The sequence below is a fragment of the Citrus sinensis genome, chromosome 6, assembly GCF_022201045.2.
Source record: "Citrus sinensis cultivar Valencia sweet orange chromosome 6, DVS_A1.0, whole genome shotgun sequence".
Classification (NCBI taxonomy): Eukaryota; Viridiplantae; Streptophyta; class Magnoliopsida; order Sapindales; family Rutaceae; genus Citrus; species Citrus sinensis.
Window position 1 is genome coordinate 20,473,813 of NC_068561.1, and position 17,657 is coordinate 20,491,469.

A 17,657-nucleotide genomic window follows, 5' to 3' on the forward strand; every position below is an offset into this window, starting at 1 on the left:
AGTATACATTAAATGGAAATACCAAATCGAGCAAATCTAGCTGGCCCTGAAACCAACAAAATTAAGAAACGAAAAAGCATCCATAAAGGGAATTTGTTTAGAATGCAATGACTTCGATCGGTTAAAGATCCAAACATTAATCGAATTAAACATTATCAGCTATATGGTGTCTAATAACCAAAACTTACTTTATTTATATACTATACCTTGATCGTAATTATTTATAAATTGGCAGCAGAAAAAAAAAATGAAAGAAAGAAGGAAAAGAAAATCCAAAAATCAAATTAGAAAGAAACTGGAAAATTGGACATGTCATGCCAAATGTCGAAAGACTTGAGCCCAACCCATTGCAAATCAAATGGTTGTGACGGGCCGAGAGGAAAATAAAAAATAAACATGACCCCTCAAATTTATTTCGTCAACCTTCATTTTTTAATTAGTCATACACAAAATTTTAGAATAATTTTTTACTCTAAAAAAATAGTAATAATTTACCCTTATTATTAGTTTTTTCCTTTTCTTTTCACACCCCACCTTTTAAACTATCAATTAAACATTTTACACACCTGAAGCACATCAATTACCATGAAATTAAAAAAAAATTAATTGTTCTAGTTTAACATTAAATCCAAAAAAAAAAGAAAGAATAGCTTAACATTTACATGAAATCATTTTGTTCTTTAAACATAAACATGGAAATAATTGAAGGCATCCACAGGAATCCAGTTCCAAGTTCCAAGCATCCAATGAATGGGTTGATTCAAATCTGTAATTTTTGTAATGGGTTTGTAACGACTTGCGATTGAATCAGAACGTTTCAACAAAATCCAATTCTTTGACTAACCCAACAAGCATACAAGCCATTGCCAATTGCAAAGGCTATGAAGCAAACGACAACCCAGTGGGCAACATACTTTTGGAAGCAAATTAGGAGTGTTCCAGTCGAAACCTACCTGAAGAAAGGGCTAGCTCCATGGACCATAATATTTTATAATGTTAATTGATTATAGAATCATATGGTTCATACTGTCTTCCATAATGCTTTATAATGTTGATTGATTATAAAATCATATGGTTCGTACTGTCTTCCTCTAGTATCTTTAGCATTTTTCTTATTAGAAAACTAAAAATATTCTTCGTTACTTCAGGAAAACCATCTGATCAAAGTTAAGATGGTTCTAACGCGCCAGAATATTACATAGATTTTAGCCCGTAGGGATTTGATGGGGCTGAGGGTTCAAATCCCATTCTCCACAAAAATAATCTTTACCGTCTGTTATTGACTTTAGCAGCCGTTGAAGATTCGATGGGGGTGATGCATCAATTGGTACAAATTGATATACTTATATATCAATCATAATAAGTGCCATATTACTCAAATTGTAATTACGTAATAGTACAATTAACTGAAGCTGGTCCATTCTTTTCATTTTTTTAAAAAATAAAAGTTCCATTGTACCCGTCAACTTCAAACTTTCTCCTGTTTCAGTACACCAAATATGCCGCAAGTGGACACCATGGAATTTTCCCTCCCCTCGATGGAATTGGTGAGTTTAGGTGGGCTCAAAGCTGTAAGCCTATTTATGAGGTCTTGGTTTAGGTTCGCATATAGTACAATTTCTTCTTCGTTGACTTTGTTGGGGGTTGGAAAAAAAATCATAGGACAAATCTGACAAATAATACCCCGTGAGCGTGACTTAAGAGATATTAAATGTTGGAAATTGGAAAACTATGCTGTTGATTATAGAATCCATCCAGTATATTTTTTGGGGTTTATTTTAGATTATGAAATAATAATTTTTAAATTATTCTCTAAATTATTATAAGTATCAATTTATTTCTTATTTTAATTAAGAAGATAAAAAAATCTTTCACTAATATGCCTCAATTTTTCCTTTATTTTTTGAACAAAAATAAGGGCAAATATATGGTACCACAGTTGTATGGTATCACAGCTGAATCCAACCATTGAATCTAGCCCACAATTGTCACCAGAGCTGGATCCACTGTGATAACATACAACTGTGGCACCATAGCTGGACCCCAAAAATAAAGTTAAGTTGAGATTTATAATACTTTAAAACATTTTGAAGACTATTATTTCTCAAGTGAAGTTCTATTTAAACCATGCCAGAATTTGTTTCCATTTTTCTATTTTTGTTTTAATTTCAAACATAAAAGTCAATATGAATATCCCTCGAAGTTACAAGGCAACATCAATCCACAGTTCCAATAGAGAAATAGGAAGGTACCAAGCACTTTCATAGATTCATAGTGACCCAAAAAAACATGCATACTTTGTGTATAAGCATTAGAAGACTAGCACAACATGATCAATTTTAAAACAAAAAAAGCAACCGCGTCGCATTTGACACGGTTATTTACACACGCGTCTCAACTTTTCTTCTACGTACGTTATATATACACACACACCCTCTCGTTTGTCCTCCAACGATATAATTAAATTCGCTCATTGTCTCTTCTTCTTGCTTCCCAAAAAGTGCTCACAAATTATATAACTTCTCAAGCTTCCTTCACTAGTCATCATGGCTGAACAACAAGCTCCTTTGAATGGAGCTTATTATGGTCCGGCGGTGCCACCGCCAACGAAGCACTACCACCGCCCTGGCCGCGGCGGAGGCTGCGGCGGCTGCTGCTGCCTATTCACCCTTTTGATCAAAATCATCGTCTCCGCCGTGTTGATCCTTGGCCTCGCAGCCTTGATCGTATGGCTCATATTCCGCCCCATCAACAAGGTCAAGTTCCACGTCACCGATGCCTCTCTCACTGAATTCAACCTCACTTCCAACAACAACCTCAACTACAAGCTTGCCCTTAACATCACCATCAGAAACCCTAACAAAAAGATCGGCGTACACTACGACCGCATCGAAGCTAGGGTTTACTACGACGACAAGAGGTTAACATCTGTTCCTCTCACTCCATTTTATCAAGGACACAAAAACACCAGCTATTTGAACCCCGTTTTCGAAGGGCAGCAGATTCTGCTTGGCGGTGCACTTAGAGACTATAATAAAGAGAATAATGCCGGAGTTTTTAGCATCGACGTGAAGCTTAAATTGAAAGTTAGGTTCAAGTTGGGCAAAATCAAGACTCCAAAGTTCAAGCCCACGATCGAGTGTGATCTGAAGGTTCCTTTGAATTCTTCTAATGGCAGATTTGCTGGCCGTCGTTTTGAAACTACTAAGTGCGATGTTGATTTCTAGTTAATTGATCATCATTGTTGATGATCATGATGATCTTATTCTCTTGTTTGATCGAGTCTTCGTGTTTTTTTTTTTTTTTTCCTTTTTTGAGTTTATTATTATATTCTTTTGTTTTTTAGCGTATACATTTTACGGTCTTGTTATTATACGGCTTCCTTTTCATTGAGGCTACACCTGGTACCTTTATGTAAATAAATAATGTTTGTTATTTGATTTTTCGGTTCTCGATTTTGATGATTGTGAATGAATGTGATGTTGTTAGTAGACTTTTACACATATTTGATAGAACATAGAATACGTAATTCAAAGTCATTCAATATTTGTAAGAACTGAAGCTGGGGGAGTACGTAACGTAACCAATTGGAACAAGTCATCAAGTGACCAATTACATGCGGCCTTTGAATTGGCAGTGAGCTTAGATATCAAAACCATCAATTGATCAAATGACCCGATATTTTTTCTTCGGATAATATCGTAAGGAGCATATATTGCCGCTATCATATTATTGGACGAGTGGATGATATATTATCGAATGCATATCATAACACTAGTGTGAGAGTACTACTTTTTTTTAAACTAAAATATTTATGGGGATTTGATATTTTGTAATAGTATAGTTTGATCAAATCTCTGAACTTATTTTATACTATGTCCACACTGCAATTTAGATTAAATTTATTCCATTTTTTTAGGCCATGAACTATAAACATTTTTGTATTTAAATTTTTTAATACTTAGCGGATAAGTTGTTCAATTATTTTGTAATCAACTTGCCTGATAATCATAACAAAAAAATAGTGGAGCAGGGGTGGCGTTGCTCGAGGGCCGAGTGTGGTTTGTGGGCTTAAGGCCCAAGGCAAGCTTCACCTTGAAATTTACATCTCATTTATATAATATTGTTGAAGTCGGCACATAGAAAACGAAAGCCACGCATAGATGATATAAGAGTGGTTTTGGTCAATGAATTAGTCGATTTGAGCAAGTTGCTACTACTAAGACTCGGAAATAGGATGAAAAAATATCACATCGTTCATACGTTTATCAATAGTTTACTTTCTAGAAATATTGTAACTTCTTAATTATTGTTGTTAATTGTGTTATGTAAATATTAAACACATAGTAAATTGTATTTTTAAAATGCTGTAAATTTTAAAAGCAGTCACATATATTTGATAAATCTTATCGTTGAACTGCTGTAATAATTCAAATAATTGAAATTGACAAAACGTTGAATAAAATTTATTTATACATTTATAAATATGTACATATAATTTTTTTATTAAGTATATATGAGAATTGATAACTAATTTTTTTATTTTATTTTTTTGTTATCTCACTATATTGTGTAATAATAATAAAAATCTCTTAAAGTTTAATGATTTTATTTCCAAGCTGGACAAGGATACTTTTGAACTTTTATAATATTTGTGAGGATATATATGAATTGCATGATGTTTAAAACTAATTCTCAAAATTAGATTTTGAAAAATCATTCCTTTCCTGTTTTCCAAAATTTGTCGTAGGATGAGTGATTTTACCAAAAGCGATTACAAAAATTTATCAAATATCAAAATAGCTTTTAACTTTTTAAAATTACTTTTGAGTCTCTCAAAAGTAATCCCAAAGGAACCCTAAGTTTTTCTTCAAGTTGCAAAGTAAATTTTATAATCAAATGTTTATCCACATAAAGATCCATTTACAAGCTATAATTTTCTAAATTTGAATCTTAAAAGTTTCAAATCTAAAAGTAATTTCATAATAAAACAAAAAAAACCAAAAATAACAATAACTATCACAAATTAAATATGGGCAAAGAAAAACCTAAACTCTCTCATAGAAGAGGCATAACGAAACTAAATAAAAAGAAACATAATTTTTTTTTATAGAAAAAAGAAACATAATTGAATGAAAGTTTATGGAGGTAAATTCTTGAATTATTAATTGGATTAATTAGGGTAAAATTTGTTGCGTGAACGAGGGAGCTTGGCGTTGAACGCTAGTCAATGTTCTTTATACGATTGAAATTGATGATTGTCTAAAGTCAACTCGACGTTATCTCTAGTATCACCTTCATAAAGAGCTCAATTACCTCCCAAATTGAACCGATCGTTGGGGAGACGTTTTAGTTTGCCTTATAATCATTCGTTAATTATATAACATTAATTCATATTGCATATTGATTTAGGGAAACATAGCTATGACAAGAATCAAAGGCGGCCAGTGGAACTTAAGGGAGACTTTATTGGATTCTTGAATTCGAAATTACGGGTAATCGTTAATTATTATTGGACCCAAAAAGTATTATTAACAAAATCAACCCAGTTAAAATTATGTATTTATACTCGAACACTTATTATTATTATTAATAAAACGCCAACGGCTGCAAAAATCTACTACAATTTCCAGCTTTACAGCCATGCAAATCGTACAAAACTATTTAATGTTTCACCTACACTTATTATTATTATTATTATTTTTCTTTTTTTGAAATCACCTGCAGCTTATTTAAAGCACATTAATACGAACTTTTTTTTTCGGATTTAAATATAAACCATTATGTTGAATTCCTACTTTAAATTAAACAAAAGCCAAGAAGAAAGATACTTGACACAGATCCTGCCACATCAGACAAAATGGGTGCCATCTGGTGGGTCATTTCCACGTGGCAAAATCTAATTTCATTTGGACATGCATGATGAGCGAACTGCTTTTGTATGGAAACAAGTGAAAGTAGAATCAGACAACCATAAACTCGAACCCTGGGCACACCTTTTCAGTTTTATCAGTTGATTTGTATAGATAACGACTTAATGAAGAAATTTCTATCCGACGATATTAGCCATAAGTTGATGTGTCTTAGAATCTGAGTATTTTTTACGTTGAATTTTAAAACAAGATATTGCAAAATTGACCTATATATATATATTTTACTATAGAGCACCGCGGCGACGACTTGTCGGCGGTCTCAAACTCACCCATCGCCACTTTTTTCATCGGTTGTTAATTGGGAATTTTATTAGCTTAAAAACAATCAATGAATGTTTTATATCTCACGTTTACGTTTCAGTGGATCCAAACCAAAGACTAAGAAAGAAATCAGAAAAGAAATATGGTACAATAGGAAATTTGCGTAGTGACAACCTTTTTCCCGGAGAGCCATTTTTAAGTTTTTACACATTTTTCACTTCTAGATTAACAAACGACAAGTCGTTTTCACCTCTTAATATCAACTCAGTTTCCCCATTTCCAGGCGAGTACTTGTCGTGCGTAGGAGATGGCGAAGGAGTATAGTACGGGGGCGAAGCACACGGAGTCGAAAACGGCGTCGCTTCATCAACAGCCTCCTCAACACTCACCAGGACCGCTACCTGATCGCTCACACTCTCAGCCTGATCAAAACTCACCGTTTTGCTCTTGCTCTTAACAGTTTCATTTTCAGCCTCGGACGTCGTCTCAGTCCCCTCTCTCTCCTCTTCTTTAATAGTGAACAAGACCCTGGACGGTCCATATACAGCCCACTGCCACTTCGACACGTCATCGTCATCAACCGCCGACACCCTCGCCTCTGCATCCTCGGACGCCGGAGCATGAGTGTTTCCGGCGGGTTCGATCCTTGACTGGTTCTTCCAACAAAAGAAGTAAAGAAGCTGCTCTTTCGATGGCTTGGGATAAAGCTGGTCGCTCCGTCGCCAGAATGACTGGCGGCGCCATAGAACGTAAAGAAGCTCGGCTACTAAAGCCAACACAGAGACTACAAACACAACAGTTAATATAGTTCCTAGCTTTGTTAAACCAATCATGGTAGCATGTGTATTTGTAAGAAGAATAATGAATAATGATCGAGTTTTAGTGGCTTTTGTGTTTTTTCTTAGGCTTATTTTGACGGGTTACTGGAGATTTACCGGACTTATGTGTGTTTTGGGAAAAGATAAAAGAGATTTAAGATCCCTAAATTTTTGCTATTTCTGGGGTAAAGACTTGAGTATTATTCATTTGTATCAAACACATCCCCGGATGTCCGGTCTGTTCAAACACAGAAGATAGCCAAAACGAGACCGTTTCATTTAATTTAGTTTTTAAAAATCATGTCACTTCAGTTGTAAATACAAAAAAAATAAAAATCAATAGAAATCAAAAGTTTATCCAAATATCATCTCACATAATCCACTTATTTCACCCACCGTAATTTAAATTCATTTTACTTAAGGCAACTTACACCTACTTTGATATCGCCCCGTTTAGCCACCCCGACGAACCATCGTTGCACTTTGTCACCAACACGGAGACATAATGATACAATCACAAAAAAATATGAAAGCAATTAAAAATAATAATTATGTGAACCACGTGATGTTTTTATGTAACCAAACTATTTATGTCACATTACTTTATACATATTTTGTTGCATAAAGTATTTATATTGGTTATACATCATTGTTAGATTTAATAACACCGGCTTAGTTATAGTATTTATTCTCTTATGTTAATTTGTTGTAGTACAAAATTTGACTTGAGTAATTCAACCAACGTATAAGACATTCAAATAATTAAACAATATTTTAAATACAGTATATGGAGAAACTGTAATATATAAGGCCTCGGGCCATAGGATCCAATTTGTTAAAATTGGAGAAGTGGCATCATTATTTGAGAAAACATAAAACGTCAGGGGTGCAGATCAATTGTTGATTATACCATTTGTGGTGTGCAGTGGTCTGTTGGAGATTACGGGGAGTAGTGGGTTGCCGGTGATGATGAAAGGGATAAAGACTTTTAGAGTAAAGAAGACGTTTTCCTGTGAAGGAAATGATGTAATCTGGTTGTTGGTTTCATGTTTTTTCTTCGAAATGTGGTTGAGGGGAAAGGATATCATTTAACATTGACGTGGATTTCGAGTTAACATTGACGTCTACTTGCTTTCTTTTCTTTTAATTTTAAATTAGTTGAGCGGATGAGATGTTATTCTCATATCCCTATGTACATGAATCGTTTCTTTTCTCCATATAAGCTAAATAATAATGATATCAACTAGTCAATGGGCCTTAGCTCGAGCAGTATTATGTATGATTGTGACTAATTTATTTATAAATCTTTATCTTTTACGAAATATTTATATAATACAATAATATGATGTATAATTAGTATTAAAAAATTATTTATACATCTTTTTTCCTTTTAAAATATTTATATAATACAGTAATTTGATGTATAATTAATATTTAAAAAAAATAATGATATCAACTAATTATATATCTAGTGATAGGCAGAGGCGGATGCAGCACATGACTAGTGGGGGCTCAAGCCCCCACTGGCCAAAAAAAAAATTTAAAAATAAAAGAAAAAATATTTTAATTTTTTAATTAGTCCCATTAAATTTATTAAAATAGTCACTATAAAATGTAAAACCCATAAAATTTAAACTTTGACTTTTAAAAAATATAAAAACATATATTTTAATTAAAAATAATGATAGCCCACTATTCAAAATATTTTATATTCTAAAAAATATGTTTAATTCTTCCAGTTTATATAATAATAGTAGAACGAACATTTTCAGTAATAAAACTCATGAAGGATCATCTTTGAAATTGGATGGGATAAGTGATAGTTTGGTTGTCTATATAAAAAATAATAAATTTAATAATATTGATAATGAGTCTATTGCATAACATTTTTAAAATATAAAAATGCGTAGAGACTAATTATAAATATTTTATATATTCAAAATTTTAATTTTTTATATTTTACTATTATCTAATTTAGCCCCCGGTAAATTATTTTTTTAGATCCGCCACTGGTGATAGGTTTAAATGTTGGAATAAAAGGAGCTTTGCGTTAAGGTTTCGGCTAAATTTTATTGTCCCTTTATTGGCCGAACGTGTGATTACCATGTTGTCTCTTTGTTTGTTTCCGTTAATCAAAAAATTATTTTAATTTCAATGTATTGTTGATTTTGCACCAAATAAAGAAATTCGGTTGTATGCTAGTATGGCCCATTTAATTGTAAACTTTACATAAACTTTAGTGCCAAAATATAATTATTTAAATAAAAAACAAACCATCCATGAGAAATTTCATGGCGACGGAAATATGAATGTATTTAACACAATTTATGCTCTATGTTTATAAAATTGGGATGGTGGACAAAATTATTTTTTAATCCATGTAAGTAATTGTATGTTTGGTGATAAATTATAAAATAATAAAATAATCAATATTTGTTACGCATGGACATGGGGCATAAACTTTTTTTAAAAACTGATCACTTCCCACTTAGAACATTAATATCTTTAGTCTGTGCTTTGTAATTCTATAGCATGAGCAAATACTTTGTAAAAAGAATTCTTTTTATACATAGTCATAGTCACTAATAAAATAGACAAGTGACAAACATACATCCCCGATAAACCATTTTTTTTTTTTTTTTTTTTTTGGGCTGACCAATTATATTTATAGGAGAAAGTTGGTGGCTAAATGCACTGATCTTCATCTGAATGACATGGAGTTAGTGACAACAACGGGCATCATCAAGAAAAGTGAACGGTCCTCGTCTTTTAAATTGAAGATTGCCATCATTTTCAGCTGCTGCAATTGTCTCAATTGTGTTCATCATTTTGTGGGCTTTGGGCTCCAGTCACATATGTTTGGCCCATGTTGTAAGGTACAACCTGATGTCTTGTCATTTGAAGTTATTTGTTGGGCCTTGGAATCATCAGAAATTGTACATACGATCGCAACAATGGACCAATCTTGAAAGCATTCATTATCAAACGTTTCATAAGCAGAATCTTCAATGACGCGTACAATGGAGTTGAAAAAGTGTTTGCTTATTTGTGTGTTTGCCATTATCTCATTACTCATTAGGGTTTCACTCTTGCCATATATTATGTATTTTACATTCATTCATAAGAACGTTGGGGTGAATTCTAAAAACAGTAAAGTGCAAGACATTAAACAAACAAACAAGTAGCACCGAAACATGTTACAAAATATACTGCCTTGTGTGTCTGTGTGTGTGTCTATACACACACATTTATATATTTGTATCTCCTCCAACAACGATGCTCGAATCTGAAATAAATAATGCATTTTTTGGTGTTTTTGAAACAGCACAAAGTGATGGGTCATTGCTCTATCCCCCCGCCCCCCCACCCCACCACAACCAACTCTAAAAAAAAAAAAAGGAAGCAAATGAAAATGGAAAAGGAAAACGACCCAACAATCATCAAAAGCAGCATCAACTTCAAAATCTAATCATCATGATCACTCACTCATATTCTGAGTTTATTCGCGTGTATTTTGCTTCTCTTTTTGACCAAGTCTTCCCCGCTCATAACTAAAAACAACAGCACATGATCAAAGTATACTAACACTGCTCTCCTCGGATCCCTCACTCATCACTTTCAAATGATAAATTCATCGAAAGCAATCACCATAAAAACAAAAAGAGAAAAAAAAAATAATTGAGAACATATCTTTGTATGTATAATTATGTAGATTTTAAGGACTTTAGGATCCCAGATTTCCCTTACTTTCATGCAAAAAATTTGCACTCAAATTGGACTTGGACAGTGACCTTATGAAAAAGAGCCATTTGTTAGCTCCCCTTTTCTTAAAGTCTGTAAAAGAGCATAAGGTGTGTGGAAACTTTGTCTCCATGCTCATGTTGTCTTTTCTTTCTAGATGCTTACAATTCTTCTTTTAACATCCATTTTTTTCTTTTCGCTTTGGTGGGTCTCTGAACTTGTCTTGTTTGTTCACAAAATTTTGAACTTGTTATCCGGTGCAAAGATAAACTGACAGTCGCATGCATTTTTTCACGACTTACAATTAATTTTGCCTAGTGGAAGAACTTTAAAAGCAGTACCAGCTAGCTACTATGTTGATTTACAAGCCAATTCCTAAAAAGAGTACACTGAAGATTCCTTGTTTAATTTCTTATGCATTACTTCATCTTAACGATGATAAAGTGATTATGTAAGGCAAATTATCCAAGAAGTTTTTGGCTAGAATTACGTAAATGTCTTATGAAAACTTTTAACGAGTTTTGATCATGACTGTATGTATTATTGGTGAAAAAAATCCTTAAAGATAGTGATAATCTTAATTCAACGATCTTTTTCTTATGTCATTAAATACTAAATAGCCATTCAATCACATAATGTTGTGCACTTTTGCTTGTATATTTTCCCACAATTTGTGCAAAGAATTGAACGTCTACATTTTAAAAATACAAATACCTGTGATATAATATTATATATAGTTGAATGATCATATGTGGTGACAGAATTACATTGAAGCTTTGGTGGGGGTACAAAAAAGGAAAGGAAATACATAAGATTTTAATCCATTTTATACAAATTTCATTATTTGATTCCCTAAACTTGCAGTTTCCTGTTATGACTGCCGAATTACTGCTTAATTTTTTTATTATGCATTTGATCATATAGCTAGCGACGTGTTGAAGATAGTCTCGATGTCGACTGAGTCCATTATTTTAACAAGTAGCCAAATGTTGAGTCATCCTGTCATGTCTAATTTATTGTCTTAACATCTCATATTCAAATGAATGCCATCTAAAGTGATTGATTAGTGGCCATTCCGGAAAAGGTAACATCGGAAAGACCTTTGAATTACGTAACTGTTAGTAGCTAGTCTAATCTTGGATGAGGGTTATAGATATTGCATTCTAATTTAATTCGGTGGAATCTTAGTACCCAAAATTAAACATAGCCTTATTCATTATTTCATATTTAGTCAATATATTCCTCCAATTTATATATTTAAAGTTTGTTCTAATCTTGGCATAAAAAAAGAAAAGGTTGGGGGGGGGGTGGGGGGGGGGGGGTTGCTGGGAGAGAAATCCAATCTCTTTTTCATCCTCATCAAAACAATTAGCAAAATCAATTTTCGTCCTCATCAAATCAACCCCAATCATGTCAAAATGATTTGCCTATAATCGATCTGCATCTTGTCAAATCAATGTGCTTTATATAAACTAAGGAAAGGGCTAGTGATCATCTAATAAAGAAGCATCATTATTTGAAGAAGAAAAAGCAAATGAAACCACAACCCATATCTGGAGAAAGATATATGATTATAAATCCAAAAAGTTATTTAGGTACTCATTTATTGTGGTTATAAAAAGGTTTCTAAAGCAAAAGGAGCAAAACAAATGGCTCTTAAAGATAGGAAAAAAGAAACAAATATGGAAGCCCATTTACGTTGTTGCCTTAATGAGTATGTCTCTTACCCCCTAAGGCTTATGAATGAAGTTTTTGCACCTTGGCCCCTAAGGTGACGTATTACTCTATTAAATTATTATTATTATTATTTTACGAGTGATGATATAGCCACAAATTCTTATATAAATTTATTTTGTACAAACTGACGTGACATTGATTCATTGATTGAATAAAAATATAACATAATAAAAACAAATCATGTGGGCCAAGTGACATTTAATTCAACCAATTTTATCATGGCACATGAGTTTGTACAAGAGTTTGTGGCTCTATTATTACTCTTATTTAACTCGTTGAGACTTGAATGACGACGGGGGCTCCACTAAAGGCTATGCGCCATCATTTTATGGGCCATTTATGAAACTCCTTTTATTCCTTTGTGTGAGAGAATTTTCGGACACCTCAATGATCATTTCACTTGTGTTTCAAAACTAAGGGGCATAGGTAAAAGGTTTCTGATCGGTCACCACTCGCCATATGACGATGCGCTTTAATTTTTGAAGCAATTGGCTAAGAAAGTGCTAGAGTGGATGGCAGATAGTTTCAAATTCTTTCATTCTTATTTTCAATTAGTAGTTGTTGAACATTTTTTGTTGAATGCTAAATTTGAGGCTGTCTTTTTAATCTAGGTTTTTATATGCTTCTACTCGGATGGAAATGGGGGGGGGGGGGGGGGGGGGGGGGAAAGGATAAAACTTTGGCACAACTTTGAGGTTGTGTGTTGAGGAACCAACTCCAGCATAAACGGTATACCTGGATGCTGTCATGCATGATTTTTATCTAGATTGGGTAGTGAGCTCAAGTCTTCGCACTTGCAAATAGGGGCAAACCCAAGTTGCGGTCTGGGGTCAGCTCAGCAGATGGAAAAAATTTTCTAGGGATAATAGGGGTTATAATTGAAATTAATTTAGACATTTGTTTGAGAATTTTGTGTTTTCAACACCTCAGTTTTATAGATTTTGATTCTAACATTCTCTAAGTTTGTATATTCTTAAGTACAAATAAATTTTGTTAAACCAAAATCTTAGTTCTTCCACTGCATGCAAGTGCGAGAGGTGATTTTCTCCCAAAAATAATAGGGGAGTATACAACCCCTGACGGCGTGTAGAATTATATGCCGTCGTGTAGGCAATAATTGAACTAATTCAAGTAGTGTCCTAAATCTTAATAAACTTGGTATTCACAATATAATCTTTAAAATAAATATCTAAAATTTTTGAATTGATGAATGATTTAGTCGTTAGATAACATTTATTAATTTAAATAGTAAAGGTTAAAATGCGCTCCATGTGTTTCTTAGTGGCACGGCACATAATCAAATTGATCTACTTCTCAACTTTGTATTGCCTTTTCCTCCACATATGTTGTTCATTGAGCTGCAGTGCAATTCCACTTTTTTTTCCATTTATGTTATAGTAATTCAGTTGCAGAACAAAAAAGGCGAATGTACAAAAAGATGCATAGATCAAAGTAATTATCCCTGTGAGGAAGGGTTAAATACCAGCCACAAAGATTGAAAAAGAGAAAAGCTTTTGCTTTAAAAGGGACACCCACTTTCTGCAATTTAATTACATTAATTAATAAAAAAATATTTACTTTTTCATGTACAAAACTTCATTTTAATTTCCCTTCCTGCTTTTGAGGGAAACTTAGATTCCATTTTACTCACGTTTCATAAAAGTAATCCAGAGGGATATCATTCAGATAATCATAAAGTACTTGATTAATTATCAACAAATCTCGCAAAAACACGAGCATAATTAAGCAAAGATTTTCCCAGAATACGAAGAGAATCATTTCACATTAATTTAATCAAATTCTCGTGGTATTTATGATTTAATATCTTGCCTTGACCATTCTAACAATTATGTTTCGAGTCTTATAAAATTATAAATTTCAGAATAACTACGGTGTGTATATATATTTGGATACCTGTCGTGTCGGCAGTTGATGTACATATAACATTCTATTATTGTTGATTGTTGAGAATTGATCCAAAGTCTTATTTTATCCTAATGTTATCAATCCTCCATGATTATCATAAAATAAAATTTTTAAAAAGGAAGGAAAAAAAAAACCTTGATGATGTTGTGATGCCTGAAAATATTAATTCTCAAATATATAATTGTTATCAACGAGTGTATTTGAATATTTCTTATATTGATAGATATAAAAGAAAAAAAAAAGTTTGATATTGATATCTGTGAATTCCAGTATATAGTGGTTCAAATGAAATTTTTTGCAGTCGAACATAAAAATTTGTGGGTGGATAGTAGATATATAAGTGCTCCGGAATAATAAACGTGAGTGCTTGTATATCAAACACAGAGACTTTTTCCTTTTAAAATTAAGTTAAAAGAATAACCATAATGACATACTTACTGCTACATCTATTTCATTAGGCATTGATGATCCTTTAATCATATCTTCTAAGGGGAGACTAATTCAAGATGTCGCACAGTAAAATTTTATTGTGGAAAAACACTATCATTATGAGAAATGACTCTTGATTTTAGGATGACTGAACCCTTTAATTCATTCCATATAATTTATTTTTCGAGGGTTAGAGGAAATGCATCTCAATGATACCAACTGGTGGGTATGAGAGGAGACCAATTAGTGAGTATAAGAGTATTAATGTCCTATCCTAATATTCTGGGCCAAAGATAAATAGAAGTGAAAAAAAAGTAATTTGAACTTTACCCACCCATCAACTTCTTCAAAAAAAAAAAAATCATATACTCGGCATATGATTTGTAAATTACTACAAAGTTATGAAAAATAATAAATAAATAAATAAGGAAATCGAAAAGGAAAAGAATTCTAATAATTATGAAATTGGTGAAATGCAAAAGAGAAAAAGGATAAAAATTTAAAAAAATTTAATATATAGAGGATAAAAAGCAGTCTAAGAAGGAGGCTTCTTCCTTTTAGAGTTATCTAAAGATAAAAAAGGTGGGGGAAAAAGGATGAAAGGGGATAAGTAAAAAGTAAAGAGAATATAATACTACTAAGATGGATTTAGAAAGAGAGAGAGGAAGAGAGAGTGCAATACTGAAATTTATCAAACCCCACACTGTTTGCTAATAATGCATCAAATTCAAAAACCCTAATCTTTTTTTAAAAGCAACAAGGCGACAAATTCCCTACTTATGCTTAAGGGTTTTAATTTAAAGTTGTGAAGATAACAATCTTTTTGTGATTCTAAAGTAGAAACATCTTTAAGGTTTAAAGAAGAGATGCTTACAATATGTTTTTAATAATTTTTTTCTTTTAATTTTGGGTTAACTTTAACTTTTTTTAATTTATTTAGTTTAAACCCCTTATACGGCAACTTTTTAGTGCTTTCCCAAAGATGAGAATGTTGGGTTACGAAAATCAAAGGAAGTTCTTTTGTAAAACGCATCGTAAAGCATGAAAGTAGTGCTCTTTTGATATTTCTTAGGGAAGATTTTGCTTTTCCCTTCCATAAGTTGAAAAAAAGTTGCTTCTCCTTTGCACAACCCTTACGTTATGGATCTTACCTTAATGTTATTACTTTGTCCATTCCTCTTATTTATGTCTTTAAGTAAATAATGAATAGCATAATTATAATTCAATTAATTTTGGTTTTAGAATACCTATGATGTATTATATATGTCTCAACTTCCAGTTATATGAACTCATTCAGAAATTAATTTATTACTGTCACAAATTAACAAGGCCTATGATGAAGAATTAGACAGCATCATACATTCGGCTATACATAGTTGACGTAACCTTGACTTCAAAACAGGAGCTAGCACTCATCCTTAATTTTGAAGTTAGCCTTATTTCAAAATTTCAAGATCTCAAATCATCCTTGATTTTGAAGCTATATATATTTATCATAATTTTTATTTTTTTTATTTTTTATTTTTTTGTGGCTAAATCATCAATTCGGACAAGGAGATTCCAACAGCTGGAAAATTGAAATATTCAGACAAGGAATGAGTTCAAAGCTCTTGCTTTAACTACTGTCTGAAAGCAAAGTCCAGGAAGAATAATCATAAAGTTGAAAGAATGTACAGCTTAATCTAAACTTTTATGTTGGTGTTACATTAGCTCAGATCTGAATTCGGAACACAGATGCTAACTCTTGAGTCTTGACAGAACTGTGTGTACTTTCCATCATGTGCATTCACAAGTCATATTTGTGTTTTTGGGATTCAGATCAAGCAACAAATTATGTTAATTTAACAGATAAGAAACGTTAGGTAGATGACACCATGAAAGAATGGTCTTCCTTGAAGTTAATTATCTTACAAGCTTATGTACAATGCAATTTTTTTTTTTCTTTTGGATTAAATTTTGAATTAGAATCCTCTCGATCTCTCGTGAATTGAGCTTATTACACAAGTTCCAAGAGATTGCGGGACATTGGTGTACATTATTTTCCATGAACGGTCATTATTAATATGTTTGTATTAATTTAGTATTTAAATAAAACTTAATTAAAAACTCAGACAATGAGAAAATTTTCATTTGAAAATTACTGCAAATCTCCAATCGAACAAAGTAGCTAGCCTGGGCAGAGATCTCCTTTTGTTGGCTTTGTAAACTGCTAATTTATGAAAAATAATCATAATTAAGTTTGATATGGCTAAATCTCAACAGAGGTAAATGAAAATTTACCCTTTTTTTTCTAAGCAGAGTGGGTGGATACTGTCTTCTGTTGACAGAATTAATTAGCTGTACTGAATAATCAAATGTATAAATTGTACATAAGCCATTAATTGGAACACAAAACTCATGTTACTCCGATTAATTGTACATATATGATAGTCGTCTCGTCGCCTTTTTCACGTACTATTATTCCTTTACTTTTGGAAGGAATTAGAAATGATTCCTTCAGTTTGGTTTTAAAGATATCCTACTTGGAACCATCCAATTTGTTCTTGCAATTTCGTAGTGGAGTCTTCATATTGATTCATTCGAAGAAACAACAAAGATACAGGCCCCACCTGAAAAAGCTACGCATATAAAGATGATTTAAAAACGTAAGGAGTTATGGTTGATTGTCTATGATTGTGAAAACGATAAATATATCATGATGACTGTGATTGTGCTGAGAAATCACTTAGCTGAGTTATTGTAAATTTCAAATAATAAGAAAAAAAAAAAAGGGGGAAAAACATATTTTTTATTAAGTGAAGATCTTTCTCAA

General features: G+C 32.4%; 2 protein-coding genes across 2 annotated transcripts; one reads left to right on the plus strand and one right to left on the minus strand.

The window, feature by feature from the left end:
* The first annotated feature begins 2,437 nt into the window (after positions 1-2,437).
* LOC102621877 (NDR1/HIN1-like protein 10) lies at positions 2,438-3,440 on the plus strand. The gene has a single exon (XM_006481521.4). It carries the CDS (start codon positions 2,547-2,549, stop codon positions 3,225-3,227), a length of 681 nt encoding a protein of 226 aa, XP_006481584.1. The 5' UTR covers positions 2,438-2,546; the 3' UTR covers positions 3,228-3,440.
* A 2,883-nt stretch (positions 3,441-6,323) lies between these two features.
* Positions 6,324-7,149, minus strand: LOC102621581 (hypothetical protein). Its single transcript, XM_006481520.4, has one exon. It carries the CDS (start codon positions 7,025-7,027, stop codon positions 6,398-6,400), a length of 630 nt encoding a protein of 209 aa, XP_006481583.1. The 5' UTR covers positions 7,028-7,149; the 3' UTR covers positions 6,324-6,397.
* Positions 7,150-17,657: the final 10,508 nt, after the last annotated feature.

Coding starts and splice junctions, on each gene's coding strand:
- LOC102621581 (XM_006481520.4), bottom strand. CDS start 7,027: ATGATTGGTTTAACAAAGCTAGGAACTATATTAACTGTTGTGTTTGTA.
- LOC102621877 (XM_006481521.4), top strand. CDS start 2,547: ATGGCTGAACAACAAGCTCCTTTGAATGGAGCTTATTATGGTCCGGCG.